This window comes from Trachemys scripta, chromosome 8 (assembly GCF_013100865.1).
Source record: "Trachemys scripta elegans isolate TJP31775 chromosome 8, CAS_Tse_1.0, whole genome shotgun sequence".
Taxonomy (NCBI): domain Eukaryota; kingdom Metazoa; phylum Chordata; order Testudines; family Emydidae; genus Trachemys; species Trachemys scripta.
The window spans coordinates 85630896-85655208 of NC_048305.1; the positions used below are offsets into that span (position 1 = coordinate 85630896).

At 42.4% G+C, this 24313-nt stretch overlaps 1 protein-coding gene and 2 non-coding genes across 9 annotated transcripts; all 3 read right to left on the minus strand.

The window, feature by feature from the left end:
* Nucleotides 1–24013, minus strand: RABGGTB (Rab geranylgeranyltransferase subunit beta). 7 transcript variants are annotated; one of them, XM_034778717.1, is made up of 10 exons: nt 18836–18863; nt 17796–17903; nt 13869–14031; nt 13026–13223; nt 9820–9925; nt 8015–8067; nt 7766–7876; nt 5548–5673; nt 4570–4719; nt 1–1786 (listed from the first exon to the last, which is right to left on the minus strand). In XM_034778717.1, the coding sequence occupies exons 4-10, from the start codon at nt 13212–13214 to the stop codon at nt 1646–1648; spliced, it is 876 nt and encodes a 291-aa protein (XP_034634608.1). In that variant the 5' UTR covers nt 13215–13223; nt 13869–14031; nt 17796–17903; nt 18836–18863; the 3' UTR covers nt 1–1645. The 7 variants fall into 7 exon arrangements, with proteins under 7 accessions (XP_034634608.1, XP_034634610.1, XP_034634603.1 ...); XM_034778713.1 differs by lacking the exon at nt 13869–14031 and adding an exon at nt 2542–2615 and having other exon boundaries at nt 1664–1786; nt 18836–18967; XM_034778719.1 differs by lacking the exons at nt 13869–14031; nt 18836–18863 and adding an exon at nt 23968–24013.
* Nucleotides 11543–11627, minus strand: LOC117882323. The gene has a single exon (XR_004646981.1). It is a non-coding gene; the product is annotated as a small nucleolar RNA SNORD45 (small nucleolar RNA).
* LOC117882324 lies at nt 17522–17604 on the minus strand. Its single transcript, XR_004646982.1, has one exon. It is a non-coding gene; the product is annotated as a small nucleolar RNA SNORD45 (small nucleolar RNA).
* Nucleotides 24014–24313: the final 300 nt, after the last annotated feature.

Consider the following 24313-nt stretch of genomic DNA (forward strand, 5'->3'; position numbering starts at 1 on the left):
AAGTGTGTGAAAACATTTAATAAAGGATCTCTACATGCAAAGACAAGCTGTCACCAAAGACAGTACTAATATCTTACTGTAATTCCACAAAGTGAGCTGAAAATCTTAACATTTAAGAAGATAAAATGAGGTAGTTAATGATACCAATGCACTCTGCACTGAAACTAAGTACTTTAACTTCCACATGTTAAAGAACAACTAATTTTCTTCACTGGATGCTTTATTGATGGAAGATTATCTCTCATTCAATTTACAGATAATGCATATGTGTAGTGATACACATTGCTAGATTGACTACAATATACAGTACCAGAATCTTTCCAAAAATTCTATATAATATTGTAATTAAAGTGGAAGACAAGACTACTGGTAAGAAAAGGTATACAAAGCAAACTAGTATTCTAATTAGTCATTGTTTAAATATATTTTCTTATCTAAAAGAACCACCCGTTAATATAGAAAAAAAAGTTTGACTGGCAAAAAGGCTTTTAAAGAAAAATAGCCTTAAAATAAGCCAAATGAAATAAGGACTAGTGCTCTGCATTGACCACTCTATTAAAAAATGGAGAACTATTTTGAAAAACCTTTTAGGACATCTTTAAACTATAAATAAGCTGGGGACTGTTAAAGGCTATTTTTTCCTTCACAATTACCTTTAATATGGTCCAACTGGAATTTCTTAGTCCTTCTCAGTCAGAACATGGTGGCCAGATGCAAACACACAATGCTATGGGATGTAAAGTAGAGGCACTTTAAGCACGCCAATGAAGACAAAACGATTTCATCCTTCAGAAAATATTTTTCATAGCTTATTTTTGATATTATTCCTTTCGCAACTATTTTCTCAAGTGCTAATGAAGTAGTAATTCAAACCAATGACAAATTTTCAATTAGCAGCACATTTGGCAAGTCATACTACTGTGGAGAGGTGATCTGTAGAATGCTTATTACCTGCAAGTCTCAATCTACACTCAACACAAATTATATTGTATTTCCAGTAGTAAAAATATTTTCTTTAATAAAGGACTTTACTGGTAGGTAACAATTGTATCTGCTGAGAACAAAAACCTTTACACTTATCAATTGCTATGAGAAGAAAACTTGTGTGTTTCAGTATTGGATAAAAATGATGGTATATCCTAAACAGGATGTTTTAAATGCACATGTGTCCACTAACATCAAAGTGTTCTAACTACAAGTATCTTTTCTCTGCTTCTCTTAAATACAGTGCTCAGGGCAATTCACTATCAATATATGCTTATATTATCAAGACAAATGTTTTATGATTGATATTGTAGGAAATACAAAAAAATATCAAGTCATTCAAGTACTCTATTACTGTGACTAATACGCTGTTGTTTTGAGTTAGTGTACAAACAGAGCCCACAGGCCCACATATTTAGATGCAGATAAAAATGTTTTTCATCTGTTACAGAACCTGCAATACATGTAACATCCACATAATTTATTTAAACAAGCCATTTTGACACAATCCACAAAGTGACAAGGTTTACTGTACAGTGATAATTTTACTGTACTGATGTAAACACATTAAAATGAAAAATATATGCAAGTATGTTTCAGATGAGTTTCAACCAACGAAATCAAAGCAGCTGAGCATAGCAACTTTTTGCTTCTGTAAGGTCTAGCTCACAAGTTCAGGCTGTACATTTATTCTTTGAAGGATGTCTTCAGGCATACAAAAAACAGGACTGACAGGCTTAATTTGTTCGTCTCCTAACAATGATAGGCCAGCAATTCCAAATAAGGTGTGAAAAGGATCCACCTGGAAAAAAAATTAAGAACTAATTTATACACACTGACAACTAAAACCCTTTGGATGAGTTTACAGTGAGACAATAAGATGACTGAGTTGCTAGAAGAGACTGAGAAAGCTCAATGGTGGTTGAAGATTTAATTTCAGAGAACAATGGAAGTGCACAACTTCCTGGTTTTTAGTATGCAATTACTTTAAAATATCAGAAGTAAATATTCACACACATTAAAAGAAACCAATAGCCAGCTTCAAATTGTATACATTTAGGATACAATTTTGAGATGTTTGAACTGATGATGTTTGTTGCCACCAGAAATTTTTTTAAACCTGAACTCAATAGCACGCATGCAGATAATGGAAAGTCTGACAGCTCTTTCCACCAATTCCTCTATGCAAGTTACAACATGGTAAATCTAGTTCCTCATGATTCTACTGTATATAATGTAAAAGTTACATGCTAACCTGATGATCTAAAATCAGCTCTGCCATAAACTCCGTATTTTTTACTCAACATTATATTGCTCTTTGGCAATCTCTCTGAACATAGAGCTGTGCTGACAGGTCTTAGAGGGAGTCAAAGGGACCTAAATACACAACTGGAGGGAAAACAGAAGGAAAAATGGGGCATAGGAGAAGAGAAAACATAGGTAGAAGGCAATTCTCTGAGATTTAGAGATTCCTTCATGAGATTAGGAACAGATTTTCCAGAAGGCTGCTGAACAGTTTGCATATCCCCTACATAGACAACATAGAAGGCTACTTACTTAAACCCTTAGGCTGAGGGTATGCCTTCAGTGATGTAGCCTGTATCCTCTCTGCAAAGTGGGCATTGCCAACCCTAGTGAAATCAGAAACCAGGGCTCTAACCTACATCCCCAACTGTGCCACCTAGCCCAAACTGAGAGCACCACTTAGCTCAGGTGACAGGATTATGTGTGTGGACAATACCCAAGTAAGAGCCTGAGCTAACTATGCTCTAAAGACAAACCCTTAGGACCTAGTTCACAGCTTACTAAAGCTCCTTACATTGCTCTGCAGCGTAAATAAGCAATAAATTAGGTGGAAAAAGCCCCCCCATGCGTATACCATTTGCACCGGAGGCCTCGTTGGCCAGTTTACAGCTGGTTTAAGGGCTCTACGCTGACCCAGCTACCAGCCTCCCAGATATTATATCACCTAAAAGCCCAGGCTCAGACCAGAGCCTAATGTACTGAACAAAACAATTAAAAGACTGTCCCTTCCTCAAAGAGTTGGCATAGCAGGCACATCATGGAAATGTCCAGAATGCACAGCACTAGCTATTCTCTGCTTTCTAAGGCCCATACATAGGCCATTAAAAGCCAAATGTAAGCTAAAAGGAGCTCTGAGGCTGCTCTAAATTTACATAGAGGGCTGGGCAGGCCCCTGCATGGACCCAAAGTTAATGTTACTTTCTAATTCTCCGTAGAGACATAAAAAAAAGCTTCCTGCTACACATGTAGGGTTAACTTAGCAGACATGGGCAGGCCCAAGTTAAGACAAGACAAGCCTGAACAAGTAATTGCTGAAACAGCTAACTATTGTGAATATATTTATAGCAAATAAGGGAGGGAGAAACTAACTACATTCACGATTGTGGGTATTAGAGAGACAAAGTGGGTAAGGCAATATAATTTATTCTGCTGGTGAGAGAGACAAGCTTTCTAACTACAGAGCTCTTCCTCAGGTCTGGGAAAGGTATTCAGTCTCACAGGTAAATACAAGGCAAATAGAGAATTTAGCTTTCGTAGCAGCAGTATTCAATTTTCACAATAACTGCCACAACACTTTTATTGATGACCAGATTGCAATTTGACCTTAAATATACTGACAATTTTTAATGGAAAACCTTAAATGCTATTTTCACCTTCCATTTTCATGTAGCTCACTTTCATCTTTAGTTTATCCAATGCTTTTTGTTTAAATTGACACATTTGTCTTAGCTAAATTCTAAGCCAATGGTTCTCAAACTGTGGATCGGGACCTCAAAGTGGGTCAAGACCTCATTTTACTGGGTTTGCCAGGGCTGGTGTTAGACTTGATAGGGCCGGGGGCTGAAGCCCGAGCCCCACCGCCTGGGGCCAAAGCCCAAAGGCTTCAGCCCTGGGTGACAGGATTCAGGCTTCAGCTTCATCCCTGGTTGGTGGGGCTCAGGTTACAGGCCCCTGCCTGGGGCTGAAGCCCTTGGGCTTTGGCTCCCCCTGCCGGTGTGGCAGGGCTTGGGCAGGCTCAGGCTTCAGTCCCCACTCCTGGGGTCATGTAATAATTTTTTGTCAGTAGGGGGCCACGCTGCAACGAAGTTTGAGAACCCCTGTTCTAAGCTATAAATATCAAGAGCATATATTCTTAATGTTTTCCAACACCACTTTTAATTGGAAAAAAAAAATCAAATTTAACTGGACAAGTCTATTTAAAGGAAACATCTTTAGCTTTTACTTCTCTTTTTACAGTAACATTTTAACAGGTAACATTCACAACTGCAATACAGCCTACAATCTTATTAGTCTGTTGCTTTTAAACAAAATGTTTTTTCAGCCATCTGCTGGGGCTTTAAACAGGGAAAGGGTCCTGAATTCTCAGCATGGGATAGTCAACAGATATCGAAGACTGTTACATGCTCCCTCAAGGAAACAGATATGCTAAGGTAGCATTACCCTGTTCATACTTTGTGTACTACCTGCATTGGTTTAAATTTTAGTATATATAAAATAAAGCCTTTCGCAAACCTGTAAACTCTGAATTTCAACCTAAAATGTACATTTAAATGAACTTGCCATATCTCCTGGTCTGTCTGCAAATCCTCCAGTCTCCTCATCCTGGCAAGCCAAGATAAAGCAGCGCAATTTCTCTCTGTCAATCCAATGTAGTCTACCAATTATCTTCAGGGATGCTAACACCCACCATGAATAACATACATCTGGTAACTGGCAAATAAATATATTAGTAGAGTATTACATTTTTTAAATACATGGGTTGCAGTAGTAACACTAGGTTTTGTGAAACCACTAGCCATATCATCAAAACATCACTGAGCAACTTTGGAGCGCTGTTTCTTGGGCAGAGAACCGAGTTCCTCCACACAGCTTATTCACAGATGCCCTTCCTCCTCCTCCTGTCCCCCAGCAGCAGAATCACAAGTGTTCTGCTGCTTTTGAAACCTTGCTAGTCTCTTTGACAGGATTTTGGCTCTGAAGAAGAGACTCATTTAAATGGTATTTTCGTTTTCATGGCCAAGAGGGACAAGAGACTATGAGGACAGTATCAACTAATAATTTAACAAACAAAAAAAACTCTTAAGTTTGAAAGCATTTGTCTGCTGCATTCATTAAGAAAACTAGTGCTAAGAAGTCTCCACTTGCAAGTCAGTCATTCCACATTACATTATTCAACTGTTGGACACACAAGGAGTCCTACAAAAATTATAAATCCAAAGTATTTTTCTGGTTACTTTATGAACGAACATTTATAAATCCTGTAGTATACAGCATTCATAAAATATCACAATATAGCCAGGCCCTGATTCAGCAAGGTATTTTGAGACCTTAAACTATGTTGAGAACATTGCTTCTTCTTAAACAGGGGCCCATACTGGATGATACAGCAAGGGAATCAAGATTAAAAGGAAAAACATTTGATAAGTTTCGCAACAGCATTTGAAAGGAGGTCCATGATATTTTCCAGAAATTAGAAAAATAATATTTTTGCTTCTACACTAAGCAGAGTAAAAGTTTTTAAAAAAGTGAACCAAATACCTTCTCTGGCCTTCCATTGAGACCCCCAGAGGGTAACTGACGTTCACAAAGCCACCAGCCCAGCAAGTCAGCATTTATTTGGTGCAACTGGCCTGTTATAGCCAGAAATCCTGTGCAACAATAGATCTAAAATTACAGACATAAAGTTCATGTGTATTTAAGTAGCATGTAATAGACTAAATGTAGGAGGATCACAAAGCAGGATTCTATTCTTTCACATCATGCTAATAGTCTTCTAACTTGCTTATTTTAACTAAGTGTTCAGTTTACAAAGTGAACATACTACTCCACTGTTATGATTTTTTTAAATCTTATCAGAAGATAACATTTTACTAATGTACTCTAGTTGTCATTAAAAGTAAAATGTAATTTTGTAGAGCCCTAAAAAAAAAAAAAATCAGATTGAACGTTAAGGTATTTTCTTAATGTATGCAGGACCTTAGAGGAGATTTAGAAAAAAAAAAAAACTATTTTGGAGGGGGACTATAACACGTTTAGGTTGCATGTTTCATAAATAATGAAGTTTCCTCAACATTGAGTAGTTTTTATATTTTCATTTAAACAAGTAAATCCTTCCAAATTACAATGCTCAGCACAATTATGGAAAATGAACAGCTGATTATTGTGATTAGATCTATATTGAAATAGTACTAAAATGTGCTAAAGTTAATTTCTATCAACTGGAGGTTCGGAGTAAGTGTTGCTATCAACTTCATCCAAAGTTAAGTTACATGTAAAGTTTCTAGAGGAAGTCATACAGGTCATCTTGCTTGGCATTTATCTAGGGTTACCATCCGTCCGGGTTTCCCCGGACATGTCCGGCTTTTTCAGCGTTAAATGGCCATCGGGGGGGGGGGGGGGGGGGAGGGAGGAGAAGTGGGGGGGATTTCTAATCAAGTAGAAATGTCTGGGATTTCCCCCTTCCCCTCATGCAGAGTACGGCTCGGCTGATTGGATGGCGGGACCTGATTGAAAGCCGCTCGCAGCCACTGGGGCCTCTAGCAGCCAGAGTCCCTCCCCCTCCCCGCTCCCTCCTCCCCCGCAGAGCAGCACAGAACAGTGTTTGAGTCCACGTGGAGCCCGCAGCTCTCCCTCTGCCGGGTGAGTGGGGGAGCAGAGGCTGCAGGGCGAGGAGGATCAGGGCAGGCGGGGCATAGAGGCTGCAGGAGCAGGGCAGGCGGGGGCATAGAGGCTGCAGGAGCAGGGCAGGCGGGGGCATAGAGGCTGCAGGAGCAGGGCAGGCGGGGGCATAGAGGCTGCAGGAGCAGGGGGGTGTAGGGGCTGCAGGGCGAGTGGGGAGCAGGGAAGCACTTAGCAACCCCCAACCAAGATCAGAGCGGGAGGGAGGAGGGCGAATGCGGGGTGCTCAGAGGAGGGGGCAGAGTTGGGGCAGGGACTTTGGGGAAGGGGTTGGAGAAGGGGTGGGGCCGGGGGCGGAGTTGGGGCAAGGCCGGGGGCAGGACCGGGGCCCCGTGGAGTGTCCTCTTTTTTAAATGTTTGAATATGGTAACCCTAGTTTATCCATTCTTAATTAGCTCTAGTACCCCTTCACCTTACCTCCAGCTAGCCTGTCACCTTAAAAGAAATTCCACCAGCACCATCAAGAAGTTAACCAAGTTACCTCTGCAACATATCAGACTTTAGAATAAAAGGTAAGAGTGGAATCTACAGTAAATTCCACCTGAACTATAACTATAATTGGGCCAAACAAGTATTTTTGCTACCAGAAGGTAAGACATTTGATTAATGTGCAAGCCAGTGAAGTACAAAAAAAGTTCTGATATGCTTAATCTAACAGAGAAAAAGTAAATGACTTCAAAATTGTGCTCTAATCATATTACAAAACTTGAGATATTTCCTCCCTAACAAATCTGAATGCTAACTACTTTTTGAACAGCTACATACTTGTTTTTCTTTTGGAACTTTAGTTACATTTTTAACTCATCCTTGTGATGTTTGAAACAAAGATTCACACCACTATACAAAATTGTGGTTCAGATATGGATTTTTAGGGACAAAATTCAGCTCCTAGACCTCTTAACAGATCAATTCTGTACTTGTGTCATTTAAAGGAATAAAGTTCTTTACATACATTTAGGAAGTGACAAAAGTGCTTCAAGTCTGCATTGCTGACAGGTTTTAGAAACAGTTATAAAAACTAGATATGAGAATTTTTTGCTAATTTAAAATATTTCAATGTGCAAGCAACAGCACTTACCTGCCCTGCATGCGATTCAGAACCTGGTCTACAACCAAATCCTCCATCAAAGTTCATACAGGACAAAACAAATTCGACTGCTTTTTCCACATCAATGACATCTAGCTTCCCCTGCAAGTCAGAAAAGTCTCTTTAATATTTTATACTACCACCAAGTAAATTAAGTATAGCTACTGTAGCATCGTTCATCTGCAATCTACAGAAAACTTAAATATTTGTATCTAATATCCACCCTATTGCAGAACTTACCAAAAGAGCTAGTGTTGCTGCAGCACAGAAAGAGAATCTTGTATCTATTTCTCCTAGAAAGAAGCGGGGAAAACAGTATAACTACAGAGAACTAGTTTTGATAATAAAATATATATACACACACACACACACACACACACACACAGAGGATGCATGCTATTAAAAAGAACACAGTAAGTCACTAAACATGGGTGTTTCCCTGAATATTAAATAGAAAACACTCCAATGCTTTATACCAATATTTTCCTCCACCAGCCAATACATTCACATTATTTCCCAATAGGATCACACTAAACAAATATAAAATGATCTGTATGTAACCATTAATTAATAATCCTTTGATCACTTAGTGGTTGCCAGATAAATATCCAGGCTTACCTTCAGTTAAGAGAAATTTGTAAATATGCTATTTAATTTTTCAGTTTATAAAAAGCACCCAATGCACAGTATGTGCACTGAATAGAAAGAGAACTGGTTGAACAATGTCAACACAGAGATTCATTCACCAGTAAATTACCCACATTGCCCACTCAGCTCTTCAACATCATAATTTGAAGGCCACAAAGACTCAGAACTTTGGATAAAGCAAGTTAAAGAGCAGTGGACCCTCAAGAATACATCAACACCAGTCTCCACAATGCTCAAGGTCCTCAGCTGGTGTGAAGGCACAGATCAAGAAAGGACTCTCATGCAAGGTCTACACTAGAAACTTTTGCAAGTATAGTTTCATCAGTTAGAGAAGTGATTTTTATGACATTTCTATAGTGGCTATACCAGTAATCTTTTTCCCAGTGTTGATTAGACCTCAGTAATTAGAACTCAAGTCAACACTTTAAACAGTACCCCAGATAAATAGGGAATGAGTGCAGTTTTTCAGAAATGGTATAATATCCTTGTTGGAGCTCGTATCACCAATCAAGCAGGTAACCACATTCTGTACTAGCTTTAGCTCCTGAATTTTCCTCAACGGTAGCCTCATTTATAGTGCATTTCAGTAATCCAAGCTGATAATTTACATTCTTGTCAGTATTGGTCATATCCCTGCCTGTGTATTTCATTACTATATTATGAAAAACTGGCTGCAATGTAAAAGTCGGTGCTGAATATGGATTACCATTTTAATACCAACACGTAGCTTGTCAACTGCAAATTGATGTTTATGGATTTACATATGTTGAAATATCTTGATCAGTTCATTTTATTAACTGAAAAATGAAAATTGTTTTGTTGTAACTGATATTCAACAGGACACAATACTGAAATATTAAAATATATTTTATATAAAATAAAGAATACTTTAAAATGTCAATAGAAGAAAAGGTGAACAAACATACCCTTTAAAAATAAAAATCAACCAGATCAATATTTTTAGAAGCTGTGAATGCAGACACAGATTTATGTCATTACTATGCAGAGAGGTAGTTCCTTTTACAAGCAATAAATATATACCACAACTTAGAAATCACTAGATATTAAACTCAAAGATTAATATCTAGTACAAATTACACTGAAATGAGAAGGCACTCTCCCATCACAAGCTCTAATAAGTTTTGAGCTTGCAGAAGCTTCTATGAAGGTAGATCAGTTTTTGTTATTTATATCCATTTTTCTGTAAATTTAGAGTCATCTAGAAAAGCAATCATGTGACTGGCTGTTACACAATAGCTCCTTTTTACCCAGTGAGGGAAATAAATGCAGTTCATGCATAATACATAGTGAAAAAACATGCAGAGCAACTTATTCTTAACTGCTTCATTATATGAAATATGTCAACCCATCCATGAGACTCTGAAGATATAAGTTACCCCATTTGTCTCCAGCAAATGATCCATCTTCTTTTTGCAGGCTCTTTACGTAGTCAACAATTTTATTTACATCAACAACATGGAGACTATCATATAAGGTAAGAATCTGCAAAACAAAAATGACTCAAATCAATTACTAGAAGGGTAAAGTTTCCTAGAATTTACCAGAGAACCAGAGCCCTAGTTTTCTTAAAACAAAACCCAGAACTTCATTTTATTGATGATGAACATAAATCACTAACATTTTAAACTACCGTGAAAGCTTCAGCTAACTGCAACTTACCCAACATTACAAGCTTGATTCCATAAAACTTTAAAATTCCCAAATGAAGGTGAAGATTTCCATGCATGGTCTCAACACAATCTCTTTCTCCACTTTAAAGTTTTAAACAGTCATTTGAGTTAGGCTAGCATCATGGAACATGGTATTGATTTATTAGTGTCTGATTATGGTTGAATTGTTAGGAGATAAGAGTGTTCTGGGCTTGTAGTAGCATGTATACCTAAGTAATGGAAAGGTGCAGAAAGCTTTTGGATGGGCAAATTTTTACAAATATAAATTCAAAAAACAAAATCACAATTTAAGAACTGTCAGACTTTAAAAGTATAGACTAGTCCCCAATAAGAAGCACATGCTTGGTAATAGTGAGAAGAATTTTAAGTTATGAAATTTTTAGTTAAGTCGTATTATAGGAAATAATGCAGGTGATGCATTCCATAGAGATTTTTCCAAGAGCTTTTTTGAGCAGGATTATAAGGGGGTGGTGGAGAGGAGAAGAATTTCAACAAAATTTTGTAAAAAGCAACAAAGTCCTGTGGCACCTTCTAGATTGACAGACATATTGGAGCATAAGCTTTCGCGTCTGACGAAGCAGATATTCACCCACGAAAGCTTATGCTCCAATATGTCTGTTAGTCTAGAAGGTGCCACAGGACTCTTTGTTGCTTTTTACAGATCCGGACTAACATGGCTACTCCTCTGATACTTAACAAAATTTTGAAAAATTTCATCCACGTCTAAGTTCTCTTTATCTATTGACTGCAATTTAAGTCCTATGGAGTTGCAGAAAACAAATTAGCAGCTTCATAATTCCAGCTACAGTGTTTGCAGTAATCTATATTTTGCAGTTTACAGAGCATTGCATAATACTCCAGTGTTGCAATACGCTTTTTAAATTGAAAAAACAAACAGAACACAAGATGGCAATGTTAATATAATAGAGTTGGAGGACAGGAAAAGCAGAAATTAAGCTTCTGATGGTAATCTGCAATTATTTATTATTTTGGATTAGCAGTTTAGAATTCTTAATGTACAATATAAATGAATACAGTATGTGCAAGGTGGGTTAGTTTAGCATTGCTAAAAGAACCTTAGATTTGCCTTTCCTGACTTTATTTTAAATTTGCAAATTTTTATATTTACGCTGCAATCTATTGTGGTTTTATTATCTTATAGTAACATCAATATTAAGTGTAAGGAGTTTAAATAAATCGGAAGGACCTCAAGACTTATTCCCTCTCTATACTGGGCTGGGAACCCTACATATAAATATTTTGCCTGGCCAGCGTGGATAGACCCAAACTGGATCCAGAATGTGTGGTAACCAATTAGGACACTGAGAATAATTTGTGCCCAAATTTATGACAAGCAGAAGTGTGGCTCTCTACCCACAATAGCTGGTACTCACTCAAGCTAAAAAAAGGGTGGGCACAGCAATTTCCTCAGGTCTCAGAGTAATTCTAGAGCTAAAGTGTGATAATCATCAACTTTAGATTCAGGTAATACATGCCAAGGCTCATCATTGACCTGCGAAACTCCTGGGCCCCATCTCTCACTACCAGACACATCTACTTTATATTTCATCCTATTCAAGGATTACAACCCACAACACTTCTTCCCTACAAAATGATCTATGATGCAAGAGTATTTAAATGCCATTTAGATACATTTGGTCCCAGCTTGTCAAACTATTTTACACTAACTTCATCCAGTTCTTGTGTTTAAAACTGGACTGGGTAACATTTCTTGGTATAGAGCAGAGGAAACTCGACTCTACAAGTAGTTAGAACCTAGATCTGTAATGGAGGTAGTGTGTAATCAGGAGGATCTCTGTTGTACGGCTTCCTGTCAGCTGCAGATACAAGACCACACCTTCACTTTGTGTACATCCAGACTACCCGCCGTATCGGCGGGTAGCAATTGGTTGATCGGGGATCAATATATCGCGTCTCGTTAAGACGCGATGCAGCGATCCCCAAACACATTCCCCGACTACTCCGGAACTCCACCGGACCGAGCGGTGGTAGCGGAGTCGACGGGGGAGCCGCGGCCGCCGATCCCGTGCCGTGAGGACCCGAGGTAAAATCGATCTAAGATACGCAACTTCAGCTACATGAATAACGTAGCTGAAGTCGAAGTATCTTAGATCGATACCCCTCCTTCCCCCCCAGTGCAGACCAGCCCTTTGAAAGAAGACTCTACATTATTAGCTGAATATGAGTAGGCAGGCAAGATGGGAAAAAACTAAGGTATATGTTGGCTCAGAATGACAAGATGCACTTAGGTCAACCTCTGTGCGTGGGGCCCCAACACCACAAAAGAAAGTGTTTAATAGCTTACAATTAAAAAAAAAAAAATCTACATTACATCAATGTTTTACTTCTCAAATTTGTATTGCTGTACTAGTAATCTTTAAAACAGAAGCTTCCCAATTAAAAGTTTCAATTCAGGCACTACACACAAAGGGGAAAGGGAAACATTCATCTCTACTAGCTTTAAAGAAATTGGGTTTATATATCCTTATTATACACCCCGAAAGAGGTTGATACAATTCAGCATAATTCTTGTAGCCTTTTTGAAAACTCCGTAGACTATTCTATTTCTTTAGAAAATAAAACATTACCATAGTTAGAAGTGTGCACATGAAGTACATGATCACTGAAGGTGACAAGCTGCTGTACCTTGTGCTTTCCAACTTGGTGCATTATACATGTCTAACTTGCAACAAACTTATTAGGGAATTCACAGAACTAAATCTATAAGTTGTAACAATTTTTCTAGTGAACAAATCAGGCTCAAATAAAGCATTTCAATGTGACAGCAGAAAAATGAAATACCTTGGTGGTATCTAGAACAGTCAAATTAATTTATTAAATTAAGCAGCTGTTTTCACTTACTTCCAATATTTTCTTTTCTATATATTTACCTGGACAGCACTAAGGGTATATAAAAGGTGAGGATCGTGACCTATACTGGCACTTATTCCACCGCACTCATGTTGACATGATTTGATGAATGCTAGAATTTCTTCTTTGGTCATTCGTTGCAGCTGTCCCATGAGATCCATTACTGTCAGTCCCCAGTAGACACCACTCATCCTCAAATATTCCGACATACAGTACTCCTAAGTAGTACAGAATTTTAGTTCTTAAGCAGACAAAGACATATAAACAAGTAGAGCCCTGCTCGGATAAAAAAAATTTGGATCCGCATCCGAGCTGCAAAGATGGTAAACAATACAACTGCATCCACAGATGCATATAGCTGCAAATATCGGTAGATTTGCAGGGCTCTGTAAATTCTGCAATTTTGTAAGTTAGTCTAAGTTCTCTGAACTAAAGATCTAGCCATTACAAATCCTCCCCATCCAACCAACAAGCCAAATTGTACTTTATTCTAGGTTGTTTACTTAAGAAATATAAGCTTTCTAAGCTGGCTAAGATACTGCAACTGATTCAGTGAATTTCTGCCTTTTACATAATTTTTCCATCTTAGATGGCTGAGGCATAAGGTCAAGTTACTTGCCCATATTTATGCAGCAAGACAGTAGCTCAGACCAGATCATTAGTTACGATCTTCTTGGCTCTGGTCCTTTGCTCAAGTTACTAAACCAAATGGTCCCCTCAAAATAACAGCCTAACATTCAGTTAATTACATAATTGCCATTTCCCAAAATTGAAGCAAAGCAACTTAGAGCAGTAACAGGAAGAGAAAAACTCATTTATTGTAGCTTAATATATGGTTATAAATCTTTCTTGATCAGCATTACCTATGATTTTTCATATTGTATTGTAATATTCCATAGTAATTTATGTATTTTCTTGCTACAGGTGAGCAGGAGAGCGAGACCATACACATGGCATAAGAGAAGGCAGGTTTCAGTCAGAGGCACCACACTTTAAAACGTAATTGAGACCATCTTGTTGGGAGACCTGTCGTATTTAAACATCTAGTTTTATTTTTCTGTACATTTTCTCTGCATAGCCTTATGAATATCAAATAATATATACAGATATTTATAACTGGTTTAAAAAACCCCAAGCACAATTGCTACAGACTACTTTGGGAAAAGGTACTAATTGACTAGAATGTCCAATTCGCTTAGTTTGTAATTCTATTAAAACTTATCTAAGAAGTACTACTACGAGCAGAATACAAGAGATTAATTTAATAAAGAATTATACATTATATGCCCAGCTGAAGTCATAAGCCTGCCCAATATTGTAATACACATCACACAGCTAAACTAACAATATGTCATTTTCTACTTAAACGTTGCTCCCAGAACTGACCCCATAACATGTCAAGATATGCCTCCAGCATACTGAGGATTGTTAAAGAATATCTGTATTTGAAAGGATCTGCAAGTACTCATTCCCAAGAGAAAATTCCTCATGTTTTGGTATTTCTGGCACAAAGGTTAAGGCCAGACCACTGGGGGACTTGAAGTGGAACACAAAAAATCAAGCCAGACCGAAACAAGGAAACATCTGAGGTTCAATAATTAGAGCTGGTCAGGAATTTTCCAACAAAACAGTTCTGTCGAAAAAGCCAATTAACTGAACCAGATGTGTTTCAAAGCAACAGTGTGCTTTGACAAACTTGCATCACAGACTTCCTGGTGGGCTGCTATGGAGCCTAGGGTTCCAGGGTCTGAGGATCTCGGATAGGTAAGCCACGTGCACTACTTGAGTGCTGGGAACCTGGTTCACAGCTCAAGGGCAGTCCCATTATGCATGGCTTCTAGGCTCCTTGCAATGGAGTCAGGACCCTGAAAGCCCTGGCTGTAATAAGGGCTCACCTCCTGTATCTGCAGCAGGGAACCAGGGTTCTCAGGGCTTCCAGGATCCCTGCCATGGAAACATGGAAAACCCACTGTATCCTGAACTCTCAAAGTATATCTACACTGCAAACAAAAAAACCCCAACCGACAGCTATAAATAGGGCCCTACCAAATTCACAGTCCATTCTGGTCAATTTCATGACTAGAGGGTTTTGGTCAATTTAACGATTTTAGATGTTTATAGCTGAAATTTCAGGGTGTTGTAACTGTGGGGCTCCTGACCCAAAATGGGATGGGGGGGGGGGTGCAGAGGCAGGGAGGTTTTGTAAAGCTGTTGTAGCAGAGTCCCGAGATTGCCACCCTTACTTCTGTGCTGCCTTCAGAGCTGGACTCTGAAGGCAGCATCCTCCCAGCTTCCTGCATTTAGTGGAACTCCCAGAGGTGGAGGTGGGTAGGATCTCTGCAAATGCTGCTGGGAGCACCCCAGCCAGGGGTGCTTAGCTGCTAGTCCACACCAGGGACAGATTAAGGCAGGGGGCCTGGCCAATTTAGGGAGCCCCCCAGAAAAAATCAGTGCCCCAGCCCCAGAAGAAGCCCCAGGTCAAAAGCCCCTACCAGGTCACCCTGAGCCCTGGCGGGAGCTGCAGGGGAAGAAGCCCCGAGCCTGGGATGCCCCAAAGCCCAGGAGGAATGGCAGTAGGGGGAAAGCCCCAAACCAGAGCTGCTCACAGGCCAAGGTGGCAGGAGCAAAAGCCCCAAGCTCCGCACCCGGAGACACAGCAGAAGCCGCGAGGAGTGTGTGCGCATGTGTAGTGGAAGCCCCGACCCCTGGCTGGAGTGGCAGGGGGCAGAAGCTCCAAGCCCAGGCCATCTGTCTCCCCCACCGCCCTGGCTGCAGCCATCAGGAGCGGAAGCCCCCAGAGGAGGAAGCCCTGGGCTTGGCACCGGAGCAGTGCGCAGGGCAAGCCCAGAAGCCGAGCCTGCCCCAGCTGCAGGAACCAGGAGTGAAAACCCCCAGCCTGGCAGGAGAGGCTACAGGACGACGCCACGAGCTTGGCACCTGGACCCAGAGCTGCGGTGGGGGGGGGGTATAGGAGGGAAGAGAGAGAGAGAGCCCGGAGCCCAGTTCCTGGGCTTCTGCAGCAAAGAAGTGAGAGTGTATCACCCTCATTTCTGCACTGCCTCTGGAGCTGGGTCTGATCTCCCCACCAAGAGCGGCCCTGCAGGGAAAGGACAACTCCTGTCCCTTCCCAGCACAGACGTACTAGCAGCTAGGAGCCCCGGGCTCTCAACAGCAGGGGAGATCAGATTTTACCGTGACACATTTTTCACGGCCGTGAAATTGGTAGAGCCCTAGCTATTGGTAGAGCACAGGTCTGCAGACTCAGGCTTGAGTTACAATGCTAAAAACAGCTGTGCAGACATAGCCACACAGGCTGTGAAACCCAGAGATGGGGGTGGGTCTCAGAGCCCAAGAGGGAACATTTTAGCACCATAGGACAAGCCTGAGCTTGTAGACCCAGACTCTGAGACTCACTGCCACAGATTTGTTTTTCTGCAATGTAGGTATACCCTCAGGGTCTAGGCTCCCCAGGTCTATAAAATGAGGCTTAGAAGCCTCAAGAGTCCTGGCTTGAGCCCAGACTCCCAGGGTTTCCAGACCCGCCACCATGGAGCCAACTGTCTCAGGAGTCTGGGAAACTGGGGTCCCCAATCCCTGTAAAACTGACAAGAATCACATCAATTTAAGTCAGCAGCTGCTGGGGTCCAGGGAGCATATTTCATTTTGGAAATACCACCACATGGTGTTTGTATTTCCCCAAAAGATTTTTCAGAATTTCTGGCTCACCTGAAATTTCAAAACCTTAACATTTCCCATGAACTGGAAATCCTCAGGTTTGGCCAGCAATATCAGTACTCATGTGGAAAATACTCAAATGGCAGAGTTAGAGATAGAACACTTCCACACGGGGACAGATATTTCATTATTGTGTTCATCACTAGCCTGGTGTTGAATTCTTTCCACAATATTTGCATAGCTGTATTTTTTTAACCTGTCTGTTTTTTTTAAGATAGTTACATGGAATTGTATTTGGAAATGTAGAGTGAAAGCCTGGCCCTAATGCCAAAGCTCCCAGTGATTTCACTGGGACCAGACTGTCACTTCTTAGCTGGGAATCTTGCTGGATGATGCACTGAAAGAGGAAACAAGTATTTTGGCTGCTCATGAGACAGTGATAAAACAGTGATCTGGGTTCCATGTCAGTGACAGATAGCTGTGGTCATCTTCTCCTACAAGATACTATAAGAGGGATGAATGACCAACCAACAATATACCGATAAGAGTACGGTCTCTCTTTCATAAAACCAGATAGGATTGGTTGGCTAAGGTTCACTATTAACAAGACAGAGGTATATGCTGATTTGCTAGGAAAAATATATGGAAGAGAGAGGCGCACCTGTCTTGTGCTACCTGAATTCCAACGTACATTTTCTAGTATAATCCAGATTAAATCCAGTGATGCTGAGGCTCATTATATAGCAGGTAGAAATACAACTATGGGACATAAGTGATATTTGGGAAGACGTTGTATCACTATAGCACAAATTCATCCTAATAAGCAAAAGATCACATTTCCTAGGTCTCAGAGTAATTCTAGAGCTAAAGCAGTGATCTTCAACTTTAGAGTCAGATAATACATGCCAAGTCTCATCATTGACCAAGGAAAAGTACTATCTCCACCCCTCAGAACAACAGAATCTTTTCTTTTAACTCTTCCCTTTGCATTCAGAGACAAAAAGATACCTAACTTCCTAACTCATCACCTGCCAACCTACTCCTATCAGTGCACGAAATGGCAAGATATATCACTTATTAGAGTATTATCAATAGTGAAATAAGCAAATACCTACATAATCGTCTTTCTTTGCACCATAAGAAGCTATGTAATCTGCATGTTTCTCCAAAAACAATGTGCTTGGTGCATCAGGTTTTATAACAACATCCTTTTGTGGTGTTCCCTTTTTAAAAAAAAAAGAAAAGAAAAGAAACAAAAAGTTAAGTTGTATTATCAATCTAAAGAGACCTCAGTACCTGATTTTTAATAAACCAATTATTGTTACAAGTAACACTTAAGTTGATCGTAACAGGTCAGAGCGAACAATTCATGTTATGTGTACCTGTCGAAACTGAATATTTGTCAGCACTTCATTTCTTTTAAACAGACGTCTAAGTCTGTTTCATTCTTTCCCGATAAAATTTCCAACTTATTTGACAGAGCAAAGTCTATAAATAAAAACTTCGATGAGTTTACATTTCCACTAACCCAGATAAATATTAACCAAACTATTTTTTTAAACGACCCCCCCCCTCACCTCCCATGGCAATCAAGGGGACGCTCTGCAGCGAATCCATGCAGACGGGTTCATAGCGATGCGCCTACGGTTCACGCGGCTGGGACTGGGCCTCGTGCTCAGCGCGGCCCCGATTCCAGGTCAGGCTTGCTCAGTTCAGATCCCAGCTCCCAGCCTGGGATCGCCCGGCACTGCCTCGTTACACATCCCGAGTCCCTCACAGGCCGGGACTGAGGGCAATTCCCCCCACCCCCGTCTCCATCTCCAGCCCAGGCCCCATCACACCCCTCCCCCTTGGCCACGTTACTCCAGCGGCCGCCGCCCAGCTATCCGCGCGCTTGGGCCCTGCTAGGCTGGCAGCGGGCGCCGGGCTCTACAACCGTCACCGCGGGGCGACGCCTCCCGCGCTCTGCAGCGAACCAACTGGTCCAGGAGCGACTGGATCCAACCGAGCTCGCCGGGCGCAGGCCGGTGTCCCCGGCCAGACGATGAGACCCGACCTAGCGGAAGCCGGCAGCGAAAGGGCGGGCCAGGCCAGCGGCGAGGGGACGGGGAAGGAGACCGCCCGGAGAAGCCCGCGGCAGGAGCGAGCCACCCACCATGTTAGCAGCCTCCGCCGCACGCGCCACCAACCGTCTGTCCTACAGGTGGGACCGCGACTCGTTGAGCGGGAGAAGGCGGTGCCCCCGCCGGCCTCTCAAGACCCCGCCATAGCTGTCCTTGGCGCTGCCTGCGCAGCCTGGTTACTCTGCAGCAGAGCTCCACCTAGCCCTAGCGGCTCAGTGTGGGCCGCGTGCTCTGACTGGCGATGACCCGACTCCGCTTAGGTGCCCCACGCGCTGCCCGCCCCAGGAGGACCCCGGCTGACCGGCACCGCCTGCACAATAGAGAGCGACCACGTGGGGGTCATAGGGACTAGCGGGGGGGGGGGGCAGCATGGAGAGGCCCCGCCCAGTCGCGCAGGTGCCGAGGGAGGGACCAGGAGACGGAGGCTGAGCCCAGCTGCAGTTACGTCAGGCATCGGCTTGCGCGTGCGCACTCGACGCGACGCAGGGTCAACGCGCGCCCGCATCCGCGGTGGGCCCAACGCAGAGAGCTCAGCAGCCCCGTGGTGGCATCAGCGGGCCGCCAGCAGTGCCACCTAGCCGGCCCGCTGCCCCAACGTACCGTCAGCCCCTTCTGCCCAGGGCGGGACACTGCTTTGCACTCCCGCAGGGTTAGAGAGGGAGGCTTGTTTCGGGGGGGAGGGTTGTGGCTTCCTTCCAAGGAATACAAATATTTTTAGTTTCAATCACTAATCTCTCCCTCCCCCCCCCCCTGCTTTTTATAAACGTTGGGCCCTCCTGTGGGTTAACGTACCTGGGACTCAGCCCAGACCAAAGAGCAGATTGAGATGTAGCTTCTCGAGCTGTGGCAGCACAATGCCATGCAGAAAAAAATGAACTAAATTAACTGCAAGGGTGAACTTAAAGCAAATTCAGGCGTGAAAGTTAATTCGGGTTTAGAGAGGGAATGAATGTAAAGCATAATAGCTGTGCTTGATAATTCCGCAGGTGGACGCGTTCTGGAAGAGTGCTTTGGTCATGGACAGCTTAATCCACTTTAAACAGGAGCAAAACACGCTTAGGCCTGGTCTACACAAGAAAACTCTTAACTGTTAACTACTGGAGGAATGTAAAAAATCCACATCCTTGTGAAGAACAGTTAAGCCAACATAACCCCTGGCGTAGCACTAGGTCAGTGGAAGAATTCTTCATAAGGGGAGCATAAATCAGTAGCTAGCTTCCACCTCTAGGGGAGGCAGAATCCCTCCTGTTAGCATAGGTAGTGTCAACACTGAAGCATTACAGTGGAGCATCTGTGCTGCTGTGGCATTTTAAGTATAGACATCCCCTTAGGCCTGGTCTACACTTAAAAATTAGATAGACCTGTTAGGCCCAAGGAAAATGGAGTGTAAGAACAGGCTGTTGAGCCAGCTGAGCCAAAGTTAGGCTAACTAACTGTGGTTGCTGGGCCTTTCTTGTCTCTTAGAGAAACCTGAGGGCACGTTGCCTAACTGCATGAGATAAGGGAGGAGGAAGGGACCACATTCTGATACCAAATGTACTAGGAATGGTTTGGACATATGGAGACTTGCAGTCCCCACTCCCTGTTTCTGTTCTTTATCTGTACTCAACTCCCTCTTTTCTCCTAGCCTCTGGTGCATGATGAAAAAGTTGATAAGCTGCTGAGGCATCATGAACTGTTTGTACTGTCGAAGAAGATAGATATGTATGGATATTAGAAGCTTTTAACTAGTAAAGGGGGGGATTGGGTTACTTTAACTATGACGCGACGGAACTGTCTATATAATCTCACTAGTTTTTGTAATCGGGGCTGGTTCTCTCTGGAGACGGGCCGCTTTCTATTGTTGTGTGCACTCTTCAATAAAGAGCTTGTGTTTGGACCTTGCTGGTGTTGCCTGTCTCTCTGCGGTCAGACAACGAACCGTGCCGTCTGGGTTCGAGTCCCCGACAGACCTCAGTACATCACTCAAACCTATGAAAAATTTTGCATCCTGAGGGCTGTAGTTGGTTCAACCCCACCAGAAGTGTAGAGGCAGCTAGGTCGACAGACAGCTGCTTCCGTGAACCTTAGAGCCTTTACTATATGACTTGTAAATTGCATAATATGTATATACTTCATCCTTCCTCAGCGTGGGTCTCCTCTTCCAGCCCTATAATTCTATCATTCTGTAATACACACTATATTCATTTTCCAAGACAGCCTTTGTTTGTTAAAGTCAGAATTCGAGGAGTGCAGTTATATGTTCTTTCCAAGGTTGTTAGAGTTGCAGTTTTCTAACACGTGGCTTGCTTCAAAGACAAACTTTAAAGGAAAAAATAAAGGCGAGCAACAGAGAATCTAAAATGCATAAAGTATATAAAAGAAAAAAAAATTCAGTTACACTCCTTTCCAATATTACTACTTATAAAAAGGTCTGGAGATAACTAAGTATTCTGCTTTTGCAAGCTTTGATTAAAAATGTGTTCTGGAGCCACACTGTTACAGATAATAAAAACAGAATCCACAGGAGTATTCCAAATACTACATGATATCATACCTAACTAGTGGTCTACAGCTATGCCAAACTATACTCGTCACTTAATTCCTTTGGTATTCAGAGAATGGATTAAAGGATTTCCAAAAGCCCCCTGGGGTCTTCTGCAACCAAGCCCTGAGAGTAAAGCATCCTTCAAAATACCAAACATTCCAGGAATTGGGTTCATCGGTTTCTGAAGGAATACCTTAACCAGGCTTTTAGAAACTTAGTCAAGTACCAACTAAAAGAGACAAATACTAAGCTGTAATTAGATCAAATAGATCACTTTCAGTCTTTGAAATATCTCTTTTCCATTATTTGTAACGTCTCTACTCTTATTACCACATGCAATAGATTTCCATTAGGGCTTCTGCAAAACCAAAAATTTCTTGACAATACAGTTCATTTGGGCTGCTGCACAACAATCAACCACCTGTGCAGAAATATAAAACTACAAATTTAATTTTGGATGCTTGGGGGAAGGGGAGCGTAAAACAGCATGCCAGCTCAGATGACCCATGGGAATCACTTTTTATGTGCGTGGGTTGTAGGAGGGAGTCCCACAAGTCATTCCATTCTTGAGACAGAAATGCCATATAAGGTAATATGTAGGGTTGGAGCCATGTTGGTCCCAGGATATAATGGAGACAAGGTCAGTGAGCTAATAACTACTGGACCAACTTCTGTTGGTGAGAGTCAAGCTTTTGAGCTTACACAGAGCTCCTCTGCAGGTCTGGGAAATGTACTCAGTATCACAGCTTAATTACTCCTAGGAGAATTCACGGCCTGTGCAGAATTTTTTTTCTCCACAGAAAATACGTTCTACTGGGAAGTGCTGCAGTTGTGTCTTTTGTCCACCAGGGGCTGCTGTGGCACTAGAACAGGAAATTCACTCCCAGGTGGGAGCAACCCCAGCTGAGATAGGAAAGAGAAGAGGCTGTGTTCCTCACAGTGCCCTGGCCATAGGTCCAGGTCAGGAGGCACAGGAATCAGACGGACAGCATAGGGCACATAGGCCGGGTAGGGGGGGTCATAGACTTGGGTTCAGAAGGGCTATTGGGGGGGAGAGTGGGACAGGGACTGAATGGGAATGGGGGGTGTAGAGACACATGGGGGAGACTCCCTAACTATCCTTCCCACCCCCAAAAAATACCTGTTCCATACGTCTCCCACCCACACTCAACAACCCACCAAGTTCACAACCAGGCTCCTTCCCAGCAATTACTTCCTTCTCCCTCAGCTCCTCAATTATCCTGACTCTCCCAAGCCTTTGCACTGCTTCTGAGGGGCGCGGGAAATATGTTTCTGTATTGTTCTTTAAATTAATTATTACTCAAAGTTCTATATTAATATGCCTGCTAAGGAATCTATTCGTCCTGAAACTTTTTTTGTTGTCTGTATTGTTACAGACATATATGCTGACAAGTATTTTGAAATAAATTACCAAAATAATTGAAACTAGTGTGATTATATTGTTATTTTTACAAATAAAATATGCAGATTTTAAAATACTGTGCCCATAATTTTTAATTTTTTGGCACATAATTCCCCCAGGAGCACTAAATACAAGGTGGAAGAGATTGTTTAGTATAAGTAGTTAACACATATCTCAAGGGACCAGTCAAGGTGAAGTGACCTCTTAACACCCCTGCAGGCATGGGGAGGGAGGAAGGGAACGCAGCTGGGGGGTGTCTCTATTCAGTCCATGATTTTTACTATCTAGCTCTAAATCGCCTTCACTGAACAAGGACACCCCACCAGAGAAGTAGATCGCACCATGGAACGGGCCACCCAAATACCCCAAGAGAACCTGCTTCAATAAATAAATAAAACTCACACAGGAAAATGATAAAAGACAAAAACACCACATCACCTGCAGGTGAACACTTTTCACAAAGGGATCACTCTACATCTGACCTATCAGTCCTCATACCCAAAGGGAACCTACACAACAGTTTCAAAAGACAAGCCTGGAAGCTTAAATTTATAACTTTACTAAGACACTAAAAAACATGGACTGAATAGAGACACTGGATTTATGGCTTATTATAACAATGTATAACCCACTAACAACCCCCCACATCTTTCCTCCTCTATGACTGGAGGGGTGTTAATGGGCCACTTCACCTTAAATCATCCCTTGAAATTTGTTAACTACTTATGCAAAACAATCTGTTTCACATTGTATTTAGTTATGACTCTGGGTACATTTTCCAGACCCAAAGAAGAGCTCTGTGTAAGCTTGAAAGCTTGTTTCTCTCACCAACAGAAGTTGGTCCAATAAAAGATATTACAATAACTCCTCACCTAATGTTGTAGTTATGTTCCTGAAAAATGCAAATTTAAGTGAAACGATGTTAAACGAATCCAATTTTCCCATAAGATTTAATGTAAACGCAGGGGGTTAGGTGCCAAGAAAATTTTTTTGTGGCAGACAAAAGGCATTATATACTGTACATTACTGGGGAGGTGCTTACCCCTGGGGCTCAGGGCTGGGGGTGCAGGGTCTGGGAGGAAGTTAGACTGTGGGAGGGCACTCAGGGTGGGGGTGCGGGGTCTGGGAGGGAGTTAAGGTGCGGGAGGGCGCTCAGGGTGGGGGTGCGGGAGGAGGCTCTGGGCTGGGGCAGGCAGGAGGTGCAGAGCACTTACCTGGAGCAGCTCCTGTTCGGTGCAGGGGGTGTGGAGTGGCTCTGCGCAGTGCGGCAGTGCGGCACCGCCCCCTTGGCCACGATTCTGGGAGCCGTGATTCTGGGAGCTGCCCCCCTACCTCCCCGGCAGGCAGGGCCACCCATAATGCGGGGACTTTGGGGGGCCCGGGGCCCTGGTCTGCAGCTCTAGTGCCCCTTTCAGAATACAGCCCTGTGAGCATGGGCTGGAGGACTCGGGAGGAGCAGGGGCAGCCGTGCAGCCAGAGAGAAGCGGCGCTTTCCCCTTCGAAGCCGGCCAGAGAGCAGGGGAAACGCTGGAAGGGAAGGAGGGAGGGAGGGGGAGGAGA

Bases quoted from the DNA above. Each gene is read 5' to 3' on its own strand.
- RABGGTB (XM_034778712.1), bottom strand. The intron at 9,926-13,025 runs GTAAATATATAG...TTTGTTTTGCAG, and splicing joins ATACCCTTAGTGCTGTCCAG to ATTCTTACCTTATATGATAG. The intron at 5,674-7,765 runs GTAAGTGCTGTT...CTGTAATTTTAG, and splicing joins CTGAATCGCATGCAGGGCAG to ATCTATTGTTGCACAGGATT.